Below are 26,632 nucleotides of genomic sequence, written 5' to 3'. Positions count from 1 at the left end.
TTATAGTTGGTTTGCGGTTTACTGCCAATTGAGGTGCGAAAACTTAACTTCAGCACTACGGTCACATCTCCTTCCACATACCCCGACCACACCTATCGAATCAATACAACGCAATGCCCGCACACTTGGGCCACGAGGAGGTACTTTCCCTTCTCCCCCACAACCACCACTACACCCAACGTATTACTCAACTAACACCCACTTCCAAATGGAATAGTTCTTCACCTCCCTCACCACCCTCCTAAATAACACATCCCAGAGAACTCGCGGATCAGTGTACCTCACGCAGAAGCCCCTCCTCAACACCACCACCGAGTCAGCGTCGCAACCATCCATCCTCATCCGCGCGACAGACGGCAACACCAACGCCCCGAACCCCAGGACGGCCGAGGCCAAGAAGAAGGTATCGAAGTCAGGATCGGCAGCATCGAAGGTGAAGATATCAACGGTGGTGAGCCCTGATGATCTGGAGGCGTTCTATGCGAGGTATGCGGAGGTGTGTAAGGCTGGGATGACGGGGTTGAAGAAGAGGGATCGGAAGAAGGGGAAGGCGAAGGGGAAGAAGGAGGGGGGAAAGGTTATTAAGGGGTGATTTTATTGAATTCTTTTTCTAGTTTGGGGGGTCATTGGGGGTGGTTGATGGATGGATGCATTATGGGCGTTTGTGGGATTGTTCTAGCTCACTTTTATTTGATATAAGGGATTATGCTTCGATGTATATGTTGTAGGTATGTTGAATGGGATTGGTTTTCAGCTGATGGTATAGTATCAATAGATTAACTACTTCGCTAGAATACAGGTGATCAAATTATGGTGCTTGTCCGGTGTGAATCAAAAGACAGTCCACCCACAACCGTACAGATGCCGACTAATAAGACAGAAATAATGAGATCATACAAATGCGTCATCGTGGGGAAAGAAAGGACATCAGAGGGAATCGCAAGTGTCATCAGATGCAGAATACAGGAGTATACAAAAAGTGTAGAATGAATGTAGATGGCGAGACAAATGGTTTGATGCAAATCAGTTGGAGTTCTCATCCGCAGACACCCCGGATCGGTCAGGGAGAGGCAAATCGAAGTCATCCACAGTGTCCTGGGCATGGTCAACCTCGTACTCAATCTTCCGGTTCAGTTCCCCCATCGCGGATTCCAAGGCTGGGCCGATGACAATGCGCGCGGCGATGTGGATGAGAACAACAAGTAGCTGGATCGGGGGAACCAGGACAAGTGTGGCGGTTTTATGAATAAGCGACGCCGCATCATGTTTCTCGGGTCTTGCAACTGCCAAAGACGATGCAGGTGGCATAGGGGACACTTCGCGCTCAAGGGATGCTTTGGAGCGTCGGCGGAATTCGATGCTCATGCTGCTGAGGTTGGGGTTCGAGTCGGTACTTCCGGTGCGGGGTGCGACTGGACGTTGAACGTCAGGGACTTTGGTCGGAATCGGCTTGATTTCGCGCTCGTGGAAGGCTCCAGGCATATCGTGCGATGCGGACGACAAGTCATCCCAGCAGTCAACATACACTGATAGTCTGTCTCTCGAGCGCTCTGTTTCTTGGAAGGGCTGTTCTTCAGGCGGCGAATGAGTGTCACTGTGGTCAGATTGGAACTGCTCAGTGCCCTCGGTCGATGTAGGCGTAGAGCAGGCGTCAAGTTCGGGTAATGTAGATAACGATGGTCCAAGGGAGTGGAAGGATTCAACGCTCGATGAAAACGTTGTTTCAGGATCAACCTGTTGTTTGGGTTTGTCTTCAAACCTTGCCAGCAAGGTCTGGAAATTCTGTTCGGGTTCTGGGTCTGGGCGCTTGGGTGAATCCACCTGTTCGAATGTCTGAGGTGCTTCCGGAGTTTCATTGTCATCCGGAATAGTCTCCAAGATAGTACTGTTACTGGCACTGTTACTGGCCTTGGTCGAAAAGCCGCTGTCATCCGTCGCCTCGCCATCCGTATCTTCCCCGGCACTGACTGGGTCTTTTGTGAGGTCCTCCTTCGACTTGGACAGTCCGTGGTAGTAGACTGAACTGATTGGGGCACTTTCGCGACGACCTTTGGGTCGCCATGCTCTCTTCCTCCTGGGCGCCTTAGCCTCCTCTGGTATCTCAACAGTGAAACCTCTCTTGAAGGGGCATGGTGTCATTTCGTAACGGAGAACCCTGGGCAGAACATTTTTCATCTCCGTGACTAAGACCTTGTTGTGGTCGGTGTCGGCGGGGAGTTCGATGCGATAGTACGTCAGAGGGCGAATGCGCAAGACAAAGGTTGACTCGCCGTCGACACACCAACATTGCGAGTTCTTGAGGATGGCATGGACGACATTGCCGCACTTGAGGAAGACAGTAAGGCCGTGGACATTCTCCAGGCGAAGCGGGCCGAGAGCGACCGTTCGTTCAGTAGGGGACCTCCAAGGAAGTGTCTCAACAGTATCAACAGGATAGTCGAAGTCGGAGGGCGCAGTACTGGAGGGGATTGGGGCGAGCGCTCTAGGGGCAAAATGGACGACTTTGGCAGAAGGGTGGTAGAAGAGATCGTTCTCCGAGGGCCTCAGCGACTCGGATTGTCGCCGGGGTCTGGTAATCAGTTTGGAAGGAAGAGTCGCAGACCGGCGAAGGGATTGGGTCTGGGGTAGTGGCGCATCCGAGGTATCAGACATTCTCGATCATGGGGATTAAGGAAGGTGAGAAAGGAGATGGATTACATTGAAAACTGTATAAGGGACAGGATTAGGTAGGATATAGATGAAAAAGATAGCAAGTGAATGCGAATAGTAAGGGATAAGGAAAGACGATCAGCAGGGGGGTGGGTGTGGAATGAGGTCAAACGAGAGACGAGAAGCTGGGGTGGTGAGATAATGGACGGGGGAATTCCCAGCGAGTGACCCTTCCCAACTTGGTTCGAACTCAATAAATTCATGGCAAAAGTATGGAATTGCCCCAATCGGGTCTAACCCAGCGGGGACTGATCGTGGCCTGAGGCAGTCATGCGCCGGTCACCTGCCCTACGCCGCAGAGTGGGACCGGCGGCTGATGGCCTGGCGTCTGGCGGCTGCTCAGCCAGTCGGAATTGATCGCTATCGTACCCGCGCGTCATTCCCTAAGCAATATGTGGTTGCCTGTGGCTGTTTCCCCCTCGGCAGCCAACGCACAACTATAAATAGTACGATGCTCCCTTTCTGCTAAACGGTCCCTGATCTTCAAAAGTACTCGAGAGTCTCTTGGGTGTGCATCATGGGAAACTTCGATCATAACGCCGTGATTCGCGGTGCTCAGCTGACGGTGGTTGCCAGTAAGTCCGGCCCCTTTTGCCTACTCGAGTTCTTGGACTTCCAGAAAGCCAATGGCTGCGCGACTTCTTTCGCCTTGCGTAAAAGGGGGTGCGGCAGATGTGGGATTATAGGGGTCTGCGTGGTGCTGAATGTCAATGGCTCAGCACGGCCGAGTTCCCTAGTTCCATGATCGACAGCCATGGCTGGCTAGCTACCCGCATGGTTCAATGGGGAAACACGGCACGAGTACTACTTTACCCGCTGCTAACTTAGCTGGACAGCCGTCCGCGCATTGCGGAACCCCGATCTCTTTAAATACGACCACTTCCGGCAGGCTGCCTTTGCTGTCGCTGTCGGTGTGGGTGTCGAGCTCCTCATCCAGATTCCCGTATGTGACTATCTTCTAGCTACCCGCTTGACAGCTTCGAGACTGACAAAGCGGCTATAGATCATTGCACTAAAGATAGGACTTTGGTTCATCTCATGGATTGTCGACCTCGAGAGTGTCACTTGGGACGATTCCCTCATTGAGGGTCTCGACTTCCTCTCCAAGTCTGTCCTTCATGTCCCCTTCCTCATCATGTCGTTGATGCGGTACATCACTCCGACATTGGATGAAATGTAAGCCAACTATCCCTACACGCAGTGTGCACGTGCTGATTGATTAGCTTCATGGAATCGTTGAAATGGGTGGACACGACCTATGTCGATAAGCACAAGGCAGAGGACCCGAGCACTCTGCGTGCCATGTACTACCCGAACCTCTCCATGTACAACGCCGGTGAGGGCAAGGTCAAGTCCACCGCGCCGAAGAAGTCGGCCAAGGAAAGAATCATGGTGTTCCTTAGGAGGTCCGGCCAGAGAGCCGCCCTGCTCCTGGGCGTGTCCATCTTGTCGCTTGTGCCTGTTGTCGGACGCTTTGCCACTCCAGCAGCTTCCTTCTTCGCCTTCAAGGATGCTGTGGGCACTACCCCTGCGGCTGTCATCTTCGGAGCCGGTTTTATCTTCCCGAAAAGCTACGTTGTTTCCTTCCTGCACAGCTTCTACGCCTCTCGCACCCTGATGCGTGAGATGGTAAGTTTCCAGCCACATTTTCCAGAAAACCATGCTAATGGACAACTAGCTCGACCCCTACTTTAGCCGCGTTCCCTTCACCCCCGAACAGAGAAACCGCTGGTTTGCCGACCGTCAGGGTGTCCTGTTCGGTTTTGCCTTTGCCTTTACAATTGTGCTGAAGACTCCCTTCATCGGAGTCCTCCTGTACGGCGTTGCGCAAGCCGCCACAGCGTACCTCGTCACCAAGGTCACGGATCCCCCGCCGGCCCCGTCCGAGAAGGAGGGCTTCGCAGAGACCCAGGTGACCTGGAAGAACAAGCACGAGTTCCTGCGCCTGTCGCTGGACAATATCGACCAGCTAAACAAGGCTCCAGAGGAGGAAAAGCCCAAGGCGCCCGAGGTGCCGGGTCGGAAATTCGAGTAAGCGAGCCGCCCAGGGATGAGTTGTTCGGAGGAGTGGAGTTCGACGTACAAAAGTTGGTTTATGGAAACCGAGACTGTACACTTAGGTTTTCTGCATAGTGCATGCATGCATTGCACGCACCTTATTTTTTTTTAGGTTCGGGGTTATTATCGTTATCATAGACTCAAAAGACAGCCGTGGAATCAAAGCATATCCTTTTCCCCGCTGATAAGCGCGTCAGCCCTGATAAGATAACCGGAGCAGGGGGGGATTTCCGTAATTCCTATTCGGTCTGGTGATAAACAAAGTTGGACCAGTTCGTGAGGGGAAGTTTCGGGTGCCATGAATTGAGGGGTTGGTTGCATCGCTTTAGTTTGGTTTATCTGGTAGTATTAATGAGTGGTTCCCACGCTGAGGGGAAGTTGTCCCATCTTACCTCTTCCCACCTATTCATCCATCTATCAATTAGTATCACAATCATCATCAACATCAGCACGACTTCACCATGGGTCACAAGAAGATCCGCACAGCTCTCTCAGTCGATCTGAACAAGCCAGCTTGGGAGCAGCCTGGCCTCCACGTAAGTTCATAAACAGTGTAGAAGCATAGTAGTAGCACTAACCTTCATTCTCCTCTATAGAACAGATGGCACCCAGACGGTACTATTCCACCCCCCCTCTATACCACTCACCTCTCTAATATATAATGGAAATTAACAGTCCCCTCCTACGCCAAAATCGCCAACAACGAAGTAGTCAAAATCGAATGTCTCGACTGGACCGGCGGGCAAATCAAAAACAACGACTCCGCCGACGACATTAAGAACGTCGATCTCACTCAGATCCACTACCTCTCCGGCCCATTTGAAATCGAGACTGCAGAGCCCGGCGATGTCCTCCTGGTCGAGATCCAAGATGTGCAGCCCTTTGAGGACCAGCCCTGGGGATTCACGGGTGTGTTTGAGAAGAGTAATGGGGGTGGGTTTTTGGATGAGATTTATCCGGATGCGTATGATATTCCTCTTTCTCTTTTCCTTTTAAACTCGGTATCTTATGTGTGAGAGATTCAAAAAAAAAAATTGCTGATGTGATGGATATGTGCAGCGCAAAAGCCATCTGGGACTTCGAAGGAATCTTCTGCTCCTCGCGCCACATCCCGCACGTGCGATTCGCGGGCCTCATTCACCCCGGTATACTGGGGTGCGCTCCATCGGCTGAGGTTCTGGCGGAGTGGAATCGTCGTGAAGGGGAGCTCATCGCGGCGAATACTACCCTTGGACGGGACGTTGCGAAGCCTCCGGAGCCGAAGAGTGCGCATGCTGGTAGTGCGACGGACGAGGAGCTGAAGGCGAAGATAGCGAAGGAGGGAGCGAGGACTATTCCTGTATTAATCCCCATCCTCCTCATTCCTATCCTCCCCCTATACACCCACACAAATACTAACAAAAGTTACAGGGCCGTCCCGAACACGGCGGCAACTGCGACATCAAGAACCTCTCCCGAGGCTCAAAAGTCTACCTCCCCGTACACGTGCCGGGGGCCAAATTCTCCGTGGGCGATTTACACTTCAGCCAAGGCGATGGGGAGATCTCCTTCTGCGGGGCGATTGAAATGGCAGGAATAATCACGCTCAAGTTCACTGTTCTCAAAGGGGGTATGGAGAAGATGGGAATGAAGTCTCCCATTTTCCACCCGGGGCCTGTGGAGCCTCAGTTCGGTCCGGGGAGATATCTCACGTTTGAGGGATTCTCGGTGGATGAAAATGGCAAGCAGCATTATCTTGATGCGACTGTTGCGTATAGACAGACTTGCTTGAGGGTGATTGAGTATTTGAGACGGTATGGGTATAGTGATTATCAGATTTATTTGTTGTTGAGTTGTGCGCCGGTGCAGGGGCATATTGCGGGATTGGTGGATATTCCGAATGCGTGTACGACGCTGGGGGTGCCGATGGATATCTTTGATTTCGATGTTAGGCCGGAGGCGGAGGTGGTGAGGTTGGATATGGGGAGTTGTGCGTTTAGTTCGAAGTAGTGGGTGGTAATTGGGGTTTTTGGAGGTGTAGGGAGGGAAGGAGTATGTGCTGCCGGGGGACGCATTGGAGAAGCTTGTGTGATTGTAAGTCGTGCGTTGGGGTGCAGGCCAAATGCACTGGAAGGTCAATGACTTTCAAGTCGAGAGTAAATATTGAGTTGAATTGAGCAATATCCTATCCCAGACTAAGAGCTTATACAATGCTATAATGTAAGCTTATCAAAGGATTGGTATTGCACTGCTACATTGCGTATGGCCCTGTGTACATATATAGATCCCTATAGTCTACAAACTCTTGTCTCAAAGATAGCTTGTATGTCAGACCGCCCGATTGTCGCTCTGATTCTCTGCCATTCTCCGATAAGTCGATGCAGTAGCAATCCGCGCTCTCTTCCCCCAGATTAGCAGGGGAATTGGAATCGAATAGATGAAAAATGCCACGACTGCAATCAAGATATGCAGGTTCTGCATACCCATTCCATTAACCCAAGGTGTCAAAGTGAAAAGAACAATGACAGCGATCACATTTCGCATGAAGACTACGCCGACCAGAGTGTCGCCAACGATCTATCATACATTTGCGTTAGATGCCAGATTATACTTACTCAAAGAGGACATTCGATGTACTCACATCCTGATAGCAATCCATAAGATATGATAGTGAGATACCACTGCTGCAAGAAAGAACAAACCCAAAGAAACCATAGCCAACTGCTAGTACAACCCAGTGAGAGCCCTATGATGAGATTAGCACAATACTGGAGATGTACGGGGTACTAGGAACGTACATAGGCAAGTCCAAGTCCAAACATCAGTATAGATCCTGGACCCAAAGCTATTATAGGGAGCGAAAGCCAAAGTCGCATCTCCGGCTCGTATATGCCGTTGTTTCTCTTCGAAAGCCAAAGGATGGACTTGTCACTCAGATAGCCTGAGATTGGAAAGCCTAACAGGCTTCCAATAAATGGGGCAACATTCATCAAACCGATTCCGACTGAGCTAAAATTATATGGCGGAAGAATCATATATGTCGCTTGTAAAGATGTCATGACTGCGAACCAGCACAGGGTGGAGCCATATGTAAGTGCAGTATATGTCACTGCTGGAAAAGTAAATAGAATGACAACTGGCTGCCACACATGAGGCCATATAGATTCATCAGACGGTGTGACGAGGGCCATTCTCTGAAGGTAGGTCTTTGGCTCGCTTCCAGGCCGCGGTGTGGCACATATTTCCACGGACCGTTCAAATCCCTTCTTGTCATCAGATGACAGTCTTCCTTTAGAAGCCTGAGAGCACTCAGGTTCTTCTACACCGGATGTCTGCACATCTGGAATAACTTCCTGGGCATTCAGAATGGGAATAAACTTCGATTCTTCGAAAAGAAAAATCACACAAAGTAGCATGACGGCGAAGAATATCACACACCACCACCATCCCCAGCGCCAGCCTTGGGATTCCACGACGTATCCTGAGGCGACAGGCCCCAGAAATGCTCCGACTGACTGGAAGAGTACGAATAATCCGTTCATGGTGGCATGTTGGTGGACAAAGAAAAGATCTGCGACAGTCATCTGTACGATAATCTCGCTAATAGCACCCCCCAGGCCGGAAATCAGCATCCCTCCGATATAGTCACCGAAGGTATAGGTTTTGGCATTCCACACGCTCGCAGCCAGCTGCAACGCCGAGGAGAAGATATAGATAGGGCGGCGACCATATTTTCGAGCGAGAGGAAGCAGGAAGAAGCACCCCACAGCAAGACCACCGTAATTGGTCGCCGTACCGGCATTGAGCTGGTCTACCGTGAAGCCAAGCTCTGTTTCCATCGGACCCCATGCGGTAAAACCAATGTCTAGCTCCACGAAGGTGAAGAGGACAAATAGGCTAACAAAAGTATAGTTGAGAGCCTTCCGTGCCTTGGACCAATTAAGAGGATCATCCGGGTCGTTAGAAGGAGTAGGGAATAGGACCACACTGCTGCCGTGTACTACCTGTGGTCAGTCCTGTACGTGCACTCATAAGAAATTGTTCTTACTATCTTCGAGGGTGACTGTGCCCGGAGCCCAGATGGGCTCCTGCTCACTCTGACCATTCGACATTCCAAATGTGATGTTAAGGCAAGTCAAGTTCCCCGTCGTGATGTAGCCACCGAAGCGTGGGATACACAGATCTTATCATTATATTCACATCCCGCAGTATCTTCTCTCTTGTACTTCTTCTCCATTTCAGCGAGGCTTATCGCTCGGGAATGCAGGAGAGTAATCAGAGATAACAGCCCGTTGGAGTTCTTCAAGCGGGGTTGCCAAGCGGAGAAAAGCAAGTACCGATAATAGCTCACTATTTGATGGATGCGTCATGTGGTCCTATCACAGAGTAGCATTTCGCGGAAGAAGAGCATTGGATAACAGTGCAACAGATAATTTCGGTAAAGGTGCAAGGAGTGTTCCGGCATCTAGCCAGTGGTATTAATGCCGTTGAGACCCTGAGTCCAGACAGATGGAAGCTCTTCAAATGCGAGTTTGTAGCATCTGAAATAGATAAAGAAAGCGCACGGACTGTTGGTCTTACTCAATGAAGAAAGTGTTGCCGGTACTCTGCTTTTGGGCTCCGCGTGACCATTCAGGATGCAGATGCATGATGGTGATCGCTAAACACTTCTCTGCCGTTGAAGCTTGAACATGTCGGACTTGATGAGATCCACAATCTAAACGACGGATTTCCTTTTCAATGATCATCTTATCACCATTGGAGAGAGCGTGATAACATTGTCAGGCTGGTTTGCAGTAGTGCCAGCACACCTTCGCATCACGGTTATCAACCAAGTTCATATAGAGTACTGCTTGAATTCTTCTAAGATCATAAGGTCGTCCAGCTCCAGCTTGGAACCGGTGCTCACCTAAGTGAGTTCGCTTACTGGCCAAGAAGACTGCTGTAGTTTAGACGTTGTAGCCAGGCGAGTAGATGATCATTATGTCAGGTCGTCAGAGATGGAAGGAATTAGTATGTTGACAGTCCATCGCCATGATAAGGACGCAGTCATTAAAGTGTGCGTTCACCTGCCTCATTGGGCAATAATTATATATTGGAGCTAGAAGAGAGCAAGGGATTGGAGAGACAGGCTGGTTCTTTCTCTGTGGAGAAGCACCTTGGCATGGAGGAGATAGAAGATATGCGACGGGAAACGGAATATGACAATAACATGCATAATCGATGGAACTGTTGATTACGATAAAGCTAGGTTCTTCAAGTTGGATGTGTCTGAGAGAAGACAATAGCCGAGAGTAACTTGGGGCAGCAAGCAAAAAGTGCAAAAAGAAAAAGATAGTGCATCATCCGTGAATCGAACACGGGCCTCATCGATGGCAACGATGAATTCTACCACTAGACCAATGATGCTGAAGCGGCTAACCACTGCGTTATCTGATTCGCTGCTTATATTTTCCGCTCTCTTATGGAAATAAGAGCGAAATGTGCCGTCAATATCCTGCGTACAAAGGTACGGTGTTGATATATTTAATTCTCTCGCAGTCACAGTAGTAGGTGACTTTGCTACAACTCCATGCTGTTCTGTTATGTTTCCTACCAGGATCATGTACTCTTCATGCGATGTACCTGGTGCGACAGGACCATACCCTAGTCAATATGGCTACCATAAGAATCATGATGAGTCTTACCGAAGCACCAATGATATCTACCGGCCGGATACTTAGCACCCATGCACGGGATTGCTTTATCAGCAACTAATTTATTTCAGTATGACCTTCATATACTTAGTAGGCTCATAGTTTTTCTATGAGGGTATACGCCACTTCCTGTTCTGTCAAGAGTAGTCTTGCAAACTGTGTTCCAGTCTCGTCTGAAATTTCTCGTAGTTCAGCTTCCCTGAACTCCAAAGCTATCCCATACTATCAGCGCATAAGCGCACAGCAGCATCAGAAAACCCATTATAAATCAACAACGAGCAACACCATAATACACCAATCAGCACATCCCAAAGCTCCTCGTCATACTGAGTGAGAATGATAACCACAAATCAACACCACATATAAAACATCCCTACCTAGATCCCACCCCCCAATCCTACACAATGTTGAACAGCAACCAGAACCATCATCTACCTTTACTACCATAGCTCTCAAATTGACATCCATCCATCCCACCCCAAGAAACAATGTCCAACATCAACACCGCCACCAACCAAACCCTCCACGCTGCCAAATCCTGGCTCCAAGACTTCCACTCCCTAGGCGACCAACTCAACCCCGACACCGCCGTCTCCAAATTCTACACTCCAGACTGTGAGATGAGATTTCCAGGCCATGCTCCAATTAAGGGTCACGAAGCAATTATCAACTTCTTCAAAGAGCAGTCCACGATCCTGGAGAGCATGAAGCATACTATTGGCCATGTGGACGTTCTTCCTGATCGCATCTATCAGGAGGCGACCATCGACTATGTTTTGAAAGGTGACGAGGAGAAGAAGGTGGTTAGTGCTCAGGGTATGGCGATCTTTGGGAAGAGGGTGGATGAGGATAAGATGAGGTTTTTCACGGTCTATTTGGATACGAGTCCTTTGGTGGAGAGGGTTAGGGTTGTTACTGGTGCTAGGGAGAAGTGAGATGGGGTAGTATAGACGTGTTTTGGAAATCATCAACTTATGATATGTGCTGACTATGCGAAATCTCCTAGGCTGTAGTGTTCGCATTGAATTTGAATGTTGTGTGCTCTTGCTTATTGACAAAGTCTCAGTGTGTCTAGCTAATAAACATACACGTTACAATGATATAATGCAATCATTCATAAAGGTCATTTAACAAACAGAAAACTGGCTATGTTCCTACTGACGTCCTGTTTCCGCCAAAAACTTCTCATATCGAGGCTTACACTTCCGCCGCCAATCCTTGCCCCAGATTATCATCGGAGCACCCGCGGCCATGGACAGGACAACCATGATACCATAGAAGGTAAATGTCCAGCCGTAGTTGGTGCCGTCGATGAAATCTTGCACCGTAAAGGAGATGACAAAATTGATTATGGATGAACAGCAGGCCAGTACAATGACGAGCTCACCAGAAATCTGATTCGAGAGGATTAGCCACCAAGTCCAGGATCGCGGATGTAAATGACTTACCTGTTCAAAGCACTCCATCGCGTAGGCGGTTGCGATACTGGTGGCAGAGACCTGCTGAGCAATCATGCAACATAGGCCAACTGCAATGGACATCCAGTGAAGGCCCTTGGTAGCACCCCAGCCGTAGACGAAATAGCCAACCGCGGCAAGTACAAGGGGAATACAATACGTCCATAAACGCATCTCGGGCTCCTTATAGCCCTTGTTGCGACGTGCCAGAAAGACGACAACCCAGTCGGACAGTGATCCAATACCCATGCTATAAGAGGGTTAGCATTACACATGAGAGTATCAGGCTAAATACATACCCAAGGAAGTTACCAACTAGTGCTGCCAAGAAGATTAGGCCAGCAGAGCCGGCGCTCCAGTTATAAGGTGCCTCCGTCATGATCTCAGAGATGGTATTAAACGAGACAATACCGGCAGTGCAGCCAAATGCAAATTGGATACCAGCTAGAAGAATATTGGGAAACGCGAAGAGGAAGAACGGGCGTCGGAAGTACTGGTACCAAGTTGTGTTGTCGTCTTTGAAATAGTGAACTGGAGACATCTTCTGGAGGTAGGTTCGCGGAGGCATGTCAATCTCCCCGACAGTGCGGCTTTCCACGACGGACATTGGCGGTTCAACCTTGGAATCCTTTTCCTCCGCCGTTGGGGTGCCAGATGGAGTGCGGGAAGTCTCGTTCTCGCCTTTGGTGGATCGCTGAGGTGTCTCACCCGAAAAGCGATACCTCGGGAACATGGTGTCATCAAAGGTAAAGATGAATAGAAGAATCAAAACAGCCTATAGAGGTTTAGCTGGCTAATTGCAGCAGAGAAATTAGGTGCGAGGGCACTGACACATGCTATGGACACGATGGGCATGCTCCATCTCCAGCCAATGCCGTCAGAAATGTAACCGCCACAGATCAGCCCGATAATAGATCCGAGTTGCTGGAAGAAAATGTAGATCGACAGCATTCGGCCGCGCTCATGAGTGAAAAACACGTCGAAAATCTATGCTCTGTTAGCGTACGGAAGCGAGCATCTTAGAAACATAGCATACAGTCAGCTGGATCAAAGCCTGGTAGGCTGCAGTTCCGATCCCGTTGATCACCATCATAATGTAATACTGCGAAACACCCTCATAGAAGCCACCCCAGATACCACTTCCAAGGACGAACAACAGACTAAGTATATAGACAATCTTGCGTCCGTACCTCATGGCCGTGGGGATCCAAATAATATTGAAGAAACCCAGCATAAGATAGTTCAAAGCGGAGCCACCGTTCATATTGTTCAGGCTCACGCCCGTATCATCGGATATAGTTGTCCATGCCGCACCCCAGTTGTTCTCCCCAAATGAGTTAACGCATGCATACATGGAGATCAAGAACAGGGTCCAGTATTTCTTGTAAAGTGGCCAATTCTATCATGGGTCAGCACGAACCGTGTGGAAGAGGGCTGCTTTCATCTGCTACCCACCAAGGGATCAGCTGAAAAGGATGTAGGCTGAGGAATAAGGAGGACATCCTGATTCCCAGCATGAGCTACATTTCTCAAGCTCCCCGTTGCTGAGTTCGATGTCAGTACCGACTAACTGTAGCTTATAGGAAGAGCCTACCATCAACCAGGTACACCGTTCCTGGAACATCGGTATCTATAACATCAGAGCGATCCATTTTGGCTTTGTGAGTCAATAGGGTAGCAGAAAGACAGCCATGAGGGGGGTTGAAGCGTCTTTTAAGGCTGGTTACTATCTACTAGCGGCCGCAACCATGCTAGACCTGCGTACGAGCTGGTCGAAGTATATAGAGCCCTCCAAGACCCCATTTTGGCGTCCGATTGGATGGTTATCCCGAGCGTATCAGTATGGCCAAGCACGATAACAGGGGATGATCATTCGCCTTCTCTCGTCTGCCACGCTCTCACGAAAGCCAGCGGCAAAATAATTAGAACCGGCTGAATGGAGCATAACCGAGGTGATAAGGTAGGGGTGGAGACGAAGAGACACGAGGAGTATTGCGAAGATAGTCAGTCACAGATAAGTTAAGTCATGGAGGAAGCTCCAAACGAAAGGTTATCTGAGCGGTTGATATCGATTAAGCCTGCCGAGGCGGAGGAAAATGCGGAGAAGCTGCATGCTTTCGCCGGTTTGACATGGCTTGAAGTCGGTATCATCCGCACGCAAGTGGGTCATTGCTGTAGACGACCCTGATAGCATCCACGGAAAAATCCCGGACGATCATTGACGCGAGTATTACCATGCATCTGGGGGTCTTGAATGGATGATGGATGAGAAGACCGAGTGATACGAAGACCCCAAGGAAGGTCCAACCGGGACGCTAATCTAAATCGGGAACCCCGGCACGGACACTATTTTGTGGCCTGCTTTGAGTTGCTTCCATCTTGCCGGGACTTTGGATTCTGGATAAGGCCCAGCCAGGTCCCCATTGTGCCCAATGCTGGCAGTTAGTTGGCACTCAGTGGATACCGTCTGATGTAAGGGCGCCGTTGAAATACGGCCTCGTTGCCCGTCCACATCAACATCGCTGCAACAAATTAGTTCCTCAATACTCTCGAGTCAAACAGAATTGGCAGTCACCATGGCATCCTCTACAATAACCCATGATTCTACCATCCTCGTGGTGGGAGCGGGTGTTTGGGGTTGTTCTACTGCTTTGCATTTGGCTCGCCGCGGATACAAGCATGTCACAGTTCTAGACCCCTACACGATCCCATCCGCAATCGCAGCCGGCAATGATATTAATAAAATCATGGAACACAAGGAGCCCAAAGGTATGTTTGCAATGTCCACCTGATGCCCATCCTTCTAAACCTAACAACTTCGACAGCAGGTGAAGAAACGCCGCGCAGCATTGCGTTCGCGACGTGCACACGTGCCGCTCTGAAAGCCTGGAGGACGGATCCTGTTTTCAAGCAGTACTTCCATGAGACTGGTGTCATAGTATCTGGTCATACCCCTGCACTCATTGAGCACATCCGCAAAGATGAAATCGAGTGTTCTGATGCAGACTTTGTCGAATTGAAGACGGCAGAAGACTTCCAAAAGACAATGCCTCCAGGTGTTCTTACTGGCGAATTTCCCGGCTGGAAGGGCTGGTTGAACAAGTCGGGTGCCGGATGGATTCATGCCAAGAAAGCCATGATTTCTGCGTACACTGAAGCCAAGCGTCTTGGAGTCAACTTCATCACCGGGTCTCCCCAAGGGAACGTTGTATCACTAGTGTACGAGAACGGAGATGTGGTTGGAGCTAAAACGTCCGATGGAGTCATTCACCGAGCAGACCGAACCATTTTGGCTGCCGGTGCCGGAAGCGACCGTCTTCTGGACTTCAAGAAACAGCTGCGTCCTACTGCCTGGACGCTCTCTCACATCCAGATGACCCCGGAAGAGGCTAAGTTGTACAAGAATCTACCCGTGCTGTTCAATATTGCAAAGGGGTTCTTCATGGAGCCTGACGAGGATAAGCACGAACTCAAGATCTGTGACGAACATCCTGGATACTGTAACTTCATTCCGGACCCGGCGAGATCTGGCGAGATCAGAAGCATCCCATTTGCAAAGCACCAAATTCCCCTTGAGGCGGAAGCTCGCGTCAAGGACTTCCTGCGGGATACCATGCCACATCTGGCCGACCGTCCACTAGTGTTCGCCCGTATCTGCTGGGATGCCGATACGGTAGATCGTGCCTTTTTAATCGATAAACATCCTGATCACCCTTCACTGTTGGTTGCTGTGGGGGCATCTGGGAATGGAGCTATGCAAATGCCCACTATTGGAGGTTTCATCGTGGATGCACTGGAGGGTCATCTGCAGGATGAGCTGAAACATGTTGTTCGGTGGAGACCAGAAATGGCGGTCGACAGAGACTGGAAGTCGACACAGAACCGATTCGGAGGACCAGATGCAGTTATGGACTTCCAGAAGGTTGGCGAAAATGAATGGACCAAGATCAAGAGCCGGCTATAGATGAGCTGGTATGTATGCGAGCGGAATGTAAATAGTGGTTTGACCTTGAAAACGCATATGGTTATACCTTCCATGATTACTCCTCTCCCTCAGAGGAAACTATGATTTGTTGGCCTAGTAAGCACACACACTCAATCAGGATAAGTTAGTCTGGGATGCTGGGGTGTGTATTGCCTCGAGATATAGAGATCTTGGTTGGGTAGACATCAGGGAACCCTTGCTCATCAAAGGGGTTTGAAAAATTTGGCGTTGGTGAGTTCATGATAGTGGTGCTTGGAAGAGTGACCAGGCTTGGGCTCCCGATTGTTATTCGAATAGACGAACAATCTGTGCTCAACAAAGATGGGACGTGGCTTTGCAAATCACCTTGGAACAACAAGGATTTCGAGATGGCTTGTGTTCCCAATGATTCTATGAGTCCCGGGAGATAGTGCCCGCAACAGCGGAAGCAATGTTGCCAGCAGGTCTAGGGCCTTGAATGTATGGCGCATTCTTTTACGGAAAGCCACAGATCGCTGGTTGTGTCTCTGAGAATAGGTCCTCACATTAGGCATGAGTGTGCCCCAGCTGAAGCGCTGTGAAGCCACTGAGAGCTCTCGATGTGAAGTTCTTGGTGGTGTCAGAGTATGCTAACCAACCATATCGAATGACAAATATAGACGTCAAATTTTAATCGTGGCTGATTCTAGGACCATTCACTGAGACTCTGTAATGACTAATATTTAACTCTCTTTTCCGCATCACCTTTCTCCCTCCCGAACATACTCAGCATCATCCAAGATCTTGCTTTTGCTTTGGCAACAATATCTTTCTCATCAACACAGACTTCGGTAAGCAAGTGAGGTATAACCAACCCTTTGTTGAGCCTTATGGACTGACGTCTACCGAAGTCACCCCGATGGGCCCGACTACCTCATTCCTCCTCCCCCCAGAGCATCGCCCGTGTTAACAATCCGAGCTGGCCCAATGCGGGCTCACCTATTCTTATAGATAGGTTGACTTACGACAAAGTGCCATACTGGGCGCTTCCGGACCTTCTTGGCCTATTCATGAGCAAGCTTGGACGGAGTCCAGCTGGAGCAAATAAAAGGAACTTTTACCTTCCGCTCACCGCGGTTTATGAAATGTGGTGTAAGAAGCTCATTGGAGAAGGGGTTACGCCATACGTCTTCCAATGTACGTGGAATGAGGAGGGAGACTTTTTCCTCGGTGCCTCGAGAGGAGCATACAGTCGTCATTCAGAGCGACCCTGGCTAGCCGTCGTCGACCGTGCCCGATTTGGCGTTATCAAGTCTGAGCCATTAACGTTGGCCGGCTGGTCATTGGCCCGATCACCTTGCATGGAGTGGAGAAAGAAGAAGGATGGAACGCCATTTGGACGTTGCGCCGAGACATACCCTTTCTGCAAGCTCCTCAAAACCTGTGGGAAGGGACAAGCCGAGAAGGTATATGGTCTCGCTTTGTCCAGGCCGTACTTGTCTTCTCCTCACTATGACGATCGACTATCTGGGCCGATCTGGGCGAGGTTATGGAAGCCTTGTTTGAACTGCAAAGAGCTCATCAGAATTCACGGTGGCAAGTACGAGAACTTCCTCGTTGCCACTGGAAGTGCAGGCGCTCCGCCCTAATTGCTCGATCGACGGCTAGCCAGGTCGCGAAAGACCTTGGATATGTCTGTAAAAGGTCCCACCTGTGCCTATTGACCGGGTCAGGTGTTTTGAGGGAGAAGGAAAGAAAATACCTGATCCCGGTAGGGGCCTCACTCCATCCGTGGAGTGGGTAGCCATCCTTTGTGGCCTGACACACCCAAAGGACCTACCACCGTCTCGCGGAAAGCAAACCGCGTTACCAAACTCCGACGGAGAATGTTGAAAACCGGGTGGCCCGGACACAGTCACTGACGGCGACAACCTGGATACGTTGTTCAAACTGTCCCGTGGAAAGCAAACCATCGTCAGACAACTCCGAAGGAAAACGTTGGGATAACCGGGTGGCTTAGCCACTGACGAACCTTGGGCATGTTTTTAAAAGGCCCTCCCCCTCCGGGGACCCCGATTTGTTCACACCTATGTGCGTTTGGACGCTACGGTGTCGGGGATCAGTAACCTTTCGTCTAATCCTCGCTGAGGCCGGTATACCACCAAACAGGATGATCAATAGCGAAAGGTGAAGCCAACGTGAACGATTTTTTGACAGCAGGCTTGGACTATCAAAGCAAACTGTCAACCTGCCTGTTCGCAACGAAACAAGCAATGCCACCGCTACCATCGAGCCTATCTTTTCGCCGGTGTCACACCCAGCCAAGATTGGGGAACTCGCTCTAGCCATTGCGAACAACTTGTGTCATACTACTTCAAGTACGCCGTACCGCCAATACTACGAACGAATGCCAAGATTAATTGAAAAGCGTGCGACTAAGTACGCACGATCACTTCCTACGTGATGACTGCATCGCACAAACATCAATTAGACTGTGTCATCTACGACTATAATGTCCGCTTTGTCAATTCTTTACGTGTCGTATGGCTGATTTTTCAAATCGCCTCTGTCCAAAGCTCCTCTCGCCGACTCGTGAAATCTATCTCTTACACAAACCTTTAGTCAATGCCTTTTGAGTCTAACATCGCTTCGCCGGGCCTCCTGGCATGTACTCTCATTGGAGAATGTTACAGTTGCCTTACTATCCAGAAACCTCGCCCAGAGACGGACTGGATGTCCGGTCTAGAACCTGCTTTGGGCTTTACTCCATTTCAAAATCAATCCGCTGGGAGGCTTTTCTGGTCTGTATCGAAGTTTAGAGAACGCGGAGGAATTTTGATCCCTTTGCTGGTTCATATCCGCTGTTTACTGCCACCTAACCATGCAAGGATATGAAGGAAAATGACCAAGAACCTTCCCCTCATGCCGATGATGGGGTCGTGCACTTCCATGTCAAAATGAAGGCTTCATGCCAATTTGCTCGATGCGACTATCAGTGTAGCCATGGATGAATGCACTGAACGCGAACAACTACGACCAGAGGTATTTCTCCTTTATCTTCGCTGCTCTATAGTGGGGATGCCATGGGAAAGTCTAGCTACGGCGACTAGTCGCCTATCCTGCATGTCTCTCATTCTTTTGGTCTAGTGTTTCGCTCACTCCCAGTAACGCTTGGGATATGGTGTGCGGCCTATGGTGAAACGCGCAATGGGGAGAGCATGTCAGAGGTCTACAATCACCAAGATATACTACTTTATATTGATGCCTTGAGAAGAAAGATAGCGCTTCCCTTCGGGATGATACGTTGTCTGGCCCTCATTCCCCCTGGTTGGTGTGGGGTAGCAAGGCCAGAACAGGAGTCCCCAATCAGCAGAGAATGCGTGGTCAGAGTGTGTACTAAATGATGAAGTAAATCCTTGATCGTGGCTGACTCACCAGGTCCAGTCATTAGGATGTGGTCAGCCCCTCCTTCAGTAACTAAGTATTTTTTTAACGAACATCTTCTTACATTACACCGAACCCATGTCCCGGAGGAGCACCTCGACTACATAGTGACATACGTCGGCGCGCTATATGCTACCTTTCTGTGTAAAAATGCCGGGGAAATCGGTTTGTACAAGAAAACTGCTTCATCCCCTACAACCAGCTAACATATCTCTACATTAAGCACGGGGAAGCCAAAGTGACTAGATTTAATGACTTTAAAGCACCTTTCAGTCCTGTCAGACCAACAGTGTGTGCCTACTAGCCCAATGAGAACGTGAATCAATATACCAATGATCGTACCTACACGATAATTGGCTTCTTCTAGCCGGACTTTAGCGAGGAGATCTAGTTAATTACTACCATGGCCTCCAAAATCAGACTCCTGTTCGTTGCAGTATGTTCCAGAATCCCTCACATGATAGCCGCCTTGCGCTAGTTTGGCTGGACTGCTTTGATGAATCTAGAAGAGACTACGTACCTTGCACTTGTACTATCATAGTTGCTACAGTATGCCTGATACCCTGTAGATGCATGCGACTCTCGAATACTTCAACAAGGCACATGTTAGTGGCATAAACCCGGCGCATCAGCTCCTTCATGCATAATCAAGAACAAACTTATGACGTGTAGATGGCTATGCACTAATTCAACAACCGAGGGGCCGAGCCTCTGATCTCTTGTGTTTCACCGAGCTAGTACATGGCGCTGCAGTGAGTCATTGACGCCTACTATAGCTATATTGATTCCGCTAGTCCAGGTGGCGAATAATCTGAAGCTAAAGAGTTATGTAATTCAGGAAAGCCCTACGAGATGAGAGAAAAGGAGATCTTTTCTTTTTGTGATATTCGGTTGTATAGATGTCTCGAAGAGGCAAAGTTAGAGCGAGCTTGTAAGCTTCATCTCAATCTAAGCTCTGAAGATCCCATAAGACAGGATCCTTACAATAGTAACTGATCTAGCCCCTTGGTTAGGCAGAACCATACCATATGAAACCTGGGCCTTATGAGCATCAGCAATACACCGATAAGATAGTTTGTCGATGACCAGTAGTAGCTGTTGACTGGGTTGAGCAACTTCCTGCGAATGATCACTGGACAGTCTGCATTATCGCTTCCAACGCAGTATAAGGGAGCGACACTTTGCCATTGGGCGTCAGACAGTATTCCAACGGAATAACAATGCGTCACCGTAAATTGCAGCGCAAATAAAAGCCTTGTATACTAGTGTTGGTGATTAAGGTAATTGAGGCAGGGAACGGGAGAAGCCGTCCAGATCATAGCGTTGCCCCAGACTGGCAGGCCAGTGCTCCACTGGGGATGAACGGATGGTAGATCCTAGATCGCTCAATACAAATCCCAAATATAAGCGCCTGCTGATGACAAGTAGTACTTAGCTATGGGTAGGTGAGGAGGGGATGGTCGACATTCCGCGGAAGGAAGCGGCCGGGCACCGGGGAAGAAGATGCGATGGAAGCTTCTTGAAGCATCGCAGCCAAAGGCTGGTCCAGCCCACTTCCTCTCCTCTTTACCTCGTTCACCTCCGCACCTTAGCTCTTCCTTCTCCCTCCACCTCTCATATTCGTCCCATCCCTGTTTCTACAGCTTCTTCCTTCGTGTAACCCTCTTCTCTACCTACCTCTTCACTCATCAACTCCTTCCAACCGCCATAATGGCCGACTCTGAGCGTACGTTTGACTCTGAAAGCGGGGAACGCAGTCTCAACCGCAGAATACAATACTGATTGCACTTAATTTCCACAGGCCGCCCCCGTGTTTTCTTCGATATCCAGATCGGTAAACAGAAGACCGGTCGCATTGCTCTTGAACTGGTAAGTTCACCATCCTTCTTGTGCAGCATTTACATGTCGTGTTTTATGCAGCCTTGCTAACTACCCCGCCTGTGCAGTTCAACGATGGTACCGTGCAGACTCCCCTGTAGAGGAATTACGCGCAGATTCCTAACCATGGGCAAATAATAGTCGTTCCTAAGACTGCGGAGAACTTCCGGGCTCTGTGCACTGGCGAAAAGGGCATGGGCAAGCAGGGCAAGCCATTGCACTTCAAAGGTACGGTGGTCCAATCCGGCAGCTTCAGATTTTCCTCCCCCTCCCCCGCTCCGGCGGGGCCGCGTGCGCAGAAAGTACACAGAACCACCAGAACATATCACTAAACAAAACACCGCTGGATAGGCTCCATCTTCCACCGTGTCATTAAGCAATTCATGATTCAGGGTGGTGACTTCACCGCGTTCAACGGCACGGGCGGCGAGTCGATCTATGGCGAGAAATTCCCTGACGAGAACTTCGACCTCAAGCATGACCGTCCCTTCCTTCTCTCCATGGCCAACTCCGGCCCCGGTACCAACGGCAGTCAGTTCTTCATCACTACCGTGCCCACCCCCCACCTGGATGGCAAGCACGTCGTTTTCGGTGAGGTGATCAACGGCAAGAGCGTTGTCCGCAAGATCGAGAACATGTCTACCCAGGCCGACAAGCCCACCATCGACGTCACTATTGTCGACTGCGGAGAGCTCACCGGCGACGAGTACGAAAACGCTGATAAGCAGATCCCCGACGCGACTGGCGATCCTTATGAGGACTTCCCCGATGACCACCAGGGAGAGGAGCTGAGCGCCCCTGTCTGCTTCAAGATCGCGACCGAGCTCAAGAACTTTGGAAACACCGCTTTCAAGAGCGGAAACCTGACCCTCGGTCTCGAGAAATACCAGAAGGGTCTGCGTTATCTCAACGAGTTCCCTGAGCCCGATGAGCAGGACCCCAAGGATCTGGACCCCCAGATGAAGGCTCTCCGCTTCACTCTGCACTCGAACTCATCTCTGCTTGCTAACAAGCTTGGTCAGTTCAAGAATGGCCAGACCTGGGCTACTTATGCTCTCGAAACGGCTGCTGCTGCAAACGCCAAGGATGCCGACAAGGCCAAGGCTTACTACCGCCGCGCGGTGGCCTACAGCGGTCTGAAGGAGGAGGATGAGGCTCTCAAGGATCTCCAGGAGGCTTCTCAGCTGGCTCCTGGTGATGCTGGCATTACCAACGAGATTGCCCGGGTCAAGAAGGCCGTCAAGGACCGCCAGGCTCGCGAGAGGGCTACCGCTCAGAAGTTCTTCTCGTGAAGAGACTAACGTCATGATTCATGATTGCATGATTTAATTTTCCCGTTTCTTAAAATCCCCAGCCTTGGGTGAAAAGTGAGAACTAAGTCTAATCTCTCTTACAACCATTGCATTGGATTGGTGCACAATAGGAATTTTTTCCAAAGACCTTTACTCATCCTCAGCGGCTATGCAACGACGTACGGGCTTTGCGCTTCGATTCGAGTTGGCTTCTAGCGTCCACTATGCTATGTGGTGCAGCAGACCAGAGCACTCTGTACAATAGAAAGGAATCGAGTCCCGCAGGTAAAGTAGCGTTATGCGCTACGAAACCAGGTCGATGAACGTATCTTTCATCTATACCTGAGAATCGTAGGCTTCTTACGGTCCGTGGCCGTGATCCATTACTAGTAAAGTAGTAACCACTTCCTTGCCTGCCAGATCTTGGGCCTTTCAAAATTGCACAGCCCGATACACCATGCACTAGTACACAAACCATGCTGGAAATCCACGAAAGACCAGATGCTACCTGTACGAGCGGTGTAGCTGTTCTATGTAATATTCAGTAGCAAGTTTCAAGTAGTCCCAGTTACATAGCACACCCGTCTATGCCTCGCATCTATTGATTGGTATCACATGGTATATACAATTTGACTTGAAAGAAAAGAAGTTGGTCCGTCGGCCGTCATAGCCACCCACAATCATTTCTTTTCCGACCGACCGCAGAGGATTCAACATATATTCATCAATCCATCGAAGAAACAATTCACTCCATCAACTCCGCCGGCAACTTAAACTCGAATGTCTGCGGCTTTCCATCCTCCTTGCCAGGCGGTTGTTCCTTTTTCTCCTTCTTCGGTAATTGCGTATTAATCTCAATCGTAACCTGTCACACACAAAACACAGAACGATTAGCATATATTTTGAGGACATATAGGAATTAGCAGGAAGAGGAGAAGGCAAGAGCTTTACCACCGCATCTTCACTGCGGTAATCTACACCCACCGGCCCGTCGTTCTTCAATTCGACCTCCATCATCGCCTGGAAGACCCCGTTCTTCACCCGTTCGGGCTTGTACGATTCGCTCAACCGTTGAATGAAGTAATCATACAGTTTGCGCGCGGTCTCCGCATCGGCGGCTTCATGGAAGTCGGGCTTGTTGCCCTTTTTTAGGTGGCCGTAGAGTGTAAATTGGGACACTGAATTATTGTATGTATAGTTAGTGGGTGGGTTTCTTTTCTTGGTTTGGTTTGGTTTGTGTGTGTTGGTTAGGTGAGGTTGCGCATACCGCAGAGAATCTCTCCATTTATGTCCTGCACGTTCTTCTTCCACTAGTTGTTGGGAGAGGTGGGTTAGAATATGCTGGATTGGTATTGCGGGGAAGGGTATGGGTTTGTATATTATACCGATTTGTCGTTCTCGTCGGGCCATAGCTTCGCCTTCAATACCCGCCCGATCATTGAGTCGGCATCTTTCTCGGTATCTTCCTTTCCTACGCCGGCGAGGACGAGAATGCCTTGTCCGATCGAGGAGATTAGGTGGCCATCCACGGTGACCGAGGCGGACTTGACTCGTTGTAGGACGGCTGAGGGGGCGACGCATAATTAGCTAGCTATTGGTTATAAGGTCGGGTGGGATTGCATTGCGCACCTTTCATGGTGATTTTTGATGTGTCGTTTAGAAGAGTAAGGAGTAGGGCAGCATGCGCTGAGGAAATAGGGCTCTGAAGACTGTCGGAATTGTTGTTGCGCTTTCTATGAAATGGGGGTTTGCCAGTCAGTCACTTGATGATCAACGGACGGACCAAATGCGGCGGGATACTGAAAACGGGAAACACACAGACCTAATATTCTCAGGACATTAGCGGAAGCGGAGGCAGACGTAAATCATCCTGGAATGGGCTAGATAGTCAATAAGGTCAAACAGATCCACAGCAATATGAGCAGCTGTGCGAAATGGTTGAATCTCGAACCTGGTTTCGCCTCCACCCAAAGTAGAGAACGGGGCATGAATGTGAGTGCTTGTGAGCATTTGTGACCGCCTACCCTTTTAGGCCTCTATCCCAGCTTCTGGACGACCAGACAAAGTATCAGGAGATTCACTCGTCTAAAGAGCTTCGCATATACAGACACGCTCGCGCGCGTTTGGTGTTGAGAGTTGCCTCGCGACGCGTTCTCATAGTATTCATCTTTTCTTTACATACGCACTCATCTTCCTCTGTTCCATTCCTTCGGCCCCCTCCCGCATCCACCTGCTTCCTGTATCCTGACCAGCCTTCGAGATTTACCGACCTGTGCATGGTGAATCGCAGCAATGACGTCCCGGAAGACGCAGCAGGAGATCGACAAGACCTTCAAGAAGGTTGCCGAGGGTATTCAAACATTCGAGGGTATCTATGAGAAGATCCGGTCAACATCAAATATCACGCAACGGGATAAGCTCGAGGAGAACCTGAAACGGGAGATCAAGAAGCTACAACGATATCGTGACCAAATCAAATCATGGGCATCAGGAAATGAGGTCAAGGATAAGGGGCCGCTGCTAGAGCAGCGCAGGGCCATTGAGACTGTGGGCTTATCCGATCCCTGTTGAAGCGCTTACTCAATGAGGGGCTGCTGCTAACTTGTGTTATCTGATAGTGCATGGAACAGTTCAAGGCGGTCGAGAAGGAGATGAAGACAAAGGCATATTCGAAAGAAGGGTTGTCGGCTGCATCCAGGTTAGATCCTAAAGAGAAGGAGAAGGTCGAGACGTGCGACTTCCTATCAAACATGGTGGATGAGCTGCAACAGAAGATCGAGTCCTTCGAAGCCGAAGAGGAAACGCTGCATATGCAAATGAAGAAGGGCAAGAAGGATGTGGCCAAGACGAACCGCCTGTCAGACCTTGCACGCTTAACAGATCGCCATAAGTGGCATGTCAATAAGTTGGAACTGTTGCTACGGTCGCTGCAGAACGGAAACCTCGAAGTCCCTCAGGTGCTGGATATCAAGGAAAGCATTAAGTACTATGTGGAAGATGGGCACAACATTGACTACTCTGGCGAGGATGAAACCTTGTACGACGACCTGAACCTGGACAACGAGGCAGAGGTGCAGTTCGGCATGACAGGGGACAACGATAAGGTATCCTCGCAAGATACCCAATCGATTCAAGACGAGGAGCCGGAAATCAAGCCCAAGGTCAACAAGGGGGAGAGCGCAGGACTTCGAAGGCCATCTGCACAGATGAAATCACCTCTACCTGTGTTAGCAACACTTCATCCGTCGACCTCCACGACTGCCGCCTCAGGCATGAAACCCGCACCACCGCCTACCCGCCTCCCCGGAGAAACACTCAAGTACGCATCCGCTGCCGCTGCAGCTGCAGCAAGTGACAAGAACGGGGTGGGCATTGCACCACTTCCGCCACCTCCAGGCGCAAGCCCCGCTTTCCCGCACGCTGTGCCTGCAAACAAAGCTTCAGCCACTGCTTCGCCGAGCGTTGCATCGGTACAACCTACTTCATCCAAGCCCGCACCGGTCCTCACGATAGCGGCGGAGGACATCACCGGTGCACGATCAAAAACACCTTCCGTCAGCCCCAACGTGGCTGCTGCGAACACATCGTCACAAACAATGGAGAAAGCGGAGGCCCCAGCAGCTGCCAAGGAGCAGCCCGCGCCGAACGGTGAGGCGACGAGTAAGCAAGAGGAGCAGGAGAGCGAGGAATCGATCTTCCACCTGCCTCCCGGCCTGCAGGATCTTATTCAGTCGTTCGAGGTCACGAGGTCCCGGGCGTCAGCAAGCGCAGCCAACGCGTCCCCGTCAGTGCAGCGCATGCTTGCAACATCCCTCGCGAACTGCCCGGAACCTGCCGATGCGGAGAAGCCTCGCCATTACAAGCCTCAGAACCCTTACAATACGCCTCTATACTATCCTCAGGAACCGCTCACTATCTTTGATGATCCGCGCTTGTACGAAACCGGGCGCATCGACACGGATACACTGTTCTACCTGTTCTACTACCGACAAGGCAGTTACCAGCAGTATCTCGCGGCCAAGGCATTGAAGAACCAAAGCTGGCGTTTCCACAAGCAATACCAAACCTGGTTCCAACGTCACGAGGAGCCGAAGACGATCACGGAGGAGTTCGAGCAGGGCACATATCGCTTCTTCGATTATGAAAGTACATGGTAAGTAACCCACTCGGAATTCC

General features: G+C 50.1%; 12 protein-coding genes and 1 non-coding gene across 13 annotated transcripts; 8 read left to right on the top strand and 5 right to left on the bottom strand.

Annotated features, from left to right (window-relative positions):
- Positions 1–113: 113 nt before the first annotated feature.
- On the top strand, positions 114–592 carry AKAW2_11657A (signal recognition particle 14 kDa protein; the record flags this gene model as incomplete). The annotated part of the gene is made up of 2 exons (XM_041684165.1): positions 114–140; positions 218–592. The coding sequence occupies 2 exons, from the start codon at positions 114–116 to the stop codon at positions 590–592; spliced, it is 402 nt and encodes a 133-aa protein (XP_041538377.1).
- Positions 593–1,023: 431 nt separating this feature from the next.
- Positions 1,024–2,652, bottom strand: AKAW2_11656S (uncharacterized protein; the record flags this gene model as incomplete). Its single annotated transcript, XM_041684164.1, has 1 exon — positions 1,024–2,652. One exon carries the CDS (start codon positions 2,650–2,652, stop codon positions 1,024–1,026), a length of 1,629 nt encoding a protein of 542 aa, XP_041538376.1.
- A 574-nt stretch (positions 2,653–3,226) lies between these two features.
- usgS (transmembrane protein UsgS) lies at positions 3,227–4,744 on the top strand (the record flags this gene model as incomplete). The annotated part of the gene is made up of 5 exons (XM_041684163.1): positions 3,227–3,284; positions 3,546–3,652; positions 3,713–3,885; positions 3,933–4,338; positions 4,388–4,744. 5 exons carry the CDS (start codon positions 3,227–3,229, stop codon positions 4,742–4,744), a joined length of 1,101 nt encoding a protein of 366 aa, XP_041538375.1.
- Positions 4,745–5,228: 484 nt separating this feature from the next.
- AKAW2_11654A (acetamidase/formamidase family protein) lies at positions 5,229–6,756 on the top strand (the record flags this gene model as incomplete). The annotated part of the gene is made up of 5 exons (XM_041684162.1): positions 5,229–5,303; positions 5,364–5,382; positions 5,443–5,731; positions 5,827–6,106; positions 6,178–6,756. 5 exons carry the CDS (start codon positions 5,229–5,231, stop codon positions 6,754–6,756), a joined length of 1,242 nt encoding a protein of 413 aa, XP_041538374.1.
- Positions 6,757–7,074: 318 nt separating this feature from the next.
- AKAW2_11653S (uncharacterized protein) lies at positions 7,075–8,858 on the bottom strand (the record flags this gene model as incomplete). The annotated part of the gene is made up of 4 exons (XM_041684161.1): positions 7,075–7,323; positions 7,388–7,492; positions 7,545–8,746; positions 8,795–8,858. The coding sequence occupies 4 exons, from the start codon at positions 8,856–8,858 to the stop codon at positions 7,075–7,077; spliced, it is 1,620 nt and encodes a 539-aa protein (XP_041538373.1).
- A 1,226-nt stretch (positions 8,859–10,084) lies between these two features.
- Positions 10,085–10,155, bottom strand: AKAW2_t10037S. The gene has a single exon. It is a non-coding gene; the product is annotated as a tRNA-Gly (tRNA).
- A 775-nt stretch (positions 10,156–10,930) lies between these two features.
- On the top strand, positions 10,931–11,377 carry AKAW2_11652A (nuclear transport factor 2 family protein; the record flags this gene model as incomplete). The annotated part of the gene is made up of 1 exon (XM_041684160.1): positions 10,931–11,377. The coding sequence occupies one exon, from the start codon at positions 10,931–10,933 to the stop codon at positions 11,375–11,377; it is 447 nt and encodes a 148-aa protein (XP_041538372.1).
- A 219-nt stretch (positions 11,378–11,596) lies between these two features.
- AKAW2_11651S (putative MFS transporter) lies at positions 11,597–13,551 on the bottom strand (the record flags this gene model as incomplete). The annotated part of the gene is made up of 7 exons (XM_041684159.1): positions 11,597–11,836; positions 11,891–12,149; positions 12,199–12,674; positions 12,731–12,886; positions 12,936–13,298; positions 13,355–13,443; positions 13,494–13,551. The coding sequence occupies 7 exons, from the start codon at positions 13,549–13,551 to the stop codon at positions 11,597–11,599; spliced, it is 1,641 nt and encodes a 546-aa protein (XP_041538371.1).
- A 924-nt stretch (positions 13,552–14,475) lies between these two features.
- On the top strand, positions 14,476–15,863 carry AKAW2_11650A (NAD(P)/FAD-dependent oxidoreductase; the record flags this gene model as incomplete). Its single annotated transcript, XM_041684158.1, has 2 exons — positions 14,476–14,668; positions 14,725–15,863. The coding sequence occupies 2 exons, from the start codon at positions 14,476–14,478 to the stop codon at positions 15,861–15,863; spliced, it is 1,332 nt and encodes a 443-aa protein (XP_041538370.1).
- Positions 15,864–16,912: 1,049 nt separating this feature from the next.
- Positions 16,913–17,491, top strand: AKAW2_11649A (uncharacterized protein; the record flags this gene model as incomplete). Its single annotated transcript, XM_041684156.1, has 1 exon — positions 16,913–17,491. One exon carries the CDS (start codon positions 16,913–16,915, stop codon positions 17,489–17,491), a length of 579 nt encoding a protein of 192 aa, XP_041538369.1.
- A 3,505-nt stretch (positions 17,492–20,996) lies between these two features.
- CPR6 (peptidyl-prolyl cis-trans isomerase cpr6) lies at positions 20,997–22,456 on the top strand (the record flags this gene model as incomplete). Its single annotated transcript, XM_041684155.1, has 5 exons — positions 20,997–21,012; positions 21,088–21,155; positions 21,233–21,242; positions 21,306–21,392; positions 21,516–22,456. The coding sequence occupies 5 exons, from the start codon at positions 20,997–20,999 to the stop codon at positions 22,454–22,456; spliced, it is 1,122 nt and encodes a 373-aa protein (XP_041538368.1).
- Positions 22,457–23,201: 745 nt separating this feature from the next.
- DTD1 (D-aminoacyl-tRNA deacylase) lies at positions 23,202–24,092 on the bottom strand (the record flags this gene model as incomplete). Its single annotated transcript, XM_041684154.1, has 5 exons — positions 23,202–23,321; positions 23,441–23,634; positions 23,724–23,766; positions 23,842–24,020; positions 24,086–24,092. The coding sequence occupies 5 exons, from the start codon at positions 24,090–24,092 to the stop codon at positions 23,202–23,204; spliced, it is 543 nt and encodes a 180-aa protein (XP_041538367.1).
- A 656-nt stretch (positions 24,093–24,748) lies between these two features.
- NOT5 (CNOT2/3/5 family protein) lies at positions 24,749–26,613 on the top strand (the record flags this gene model as incomplete). Its single annotated transcript, XM_041684153.1, has 2 exons — positions 24,749–25,003; positions 25,075–26,613. 2 exons carry the CDS (start codon positions 24,749–24,751, stop codon positions 26,611–26,613), a joined length of 1,794 nt encoding a protein of 597 aa, XP_041538366.1.
- Between the last annotated feature and the right edge of the window lie 19 nt (positions 26,614–26,632).

The sequence above is a fragment of the Aspergillus luchuensis genome, chromosome 1 (genome assembly GCF_016861625.1).
Source record: "Aspergillus luchuensis IFO 4308 DNA, chromosome 1, nearly complete sequence".
Taxonomy (NCBI): domain Eukaryota; kingdom Fungi; phylum Ascomycota; class Eurotiomycetes; order Eurotiales; family Aspergillaceae; genus Aspergillus; species Aspergillus luchuensis.
The sequence above is the reverse complement of the archived record's forward strand: the minus strand, read 5'-3'. Positions and strand labels throughout refer to the sequence as shown.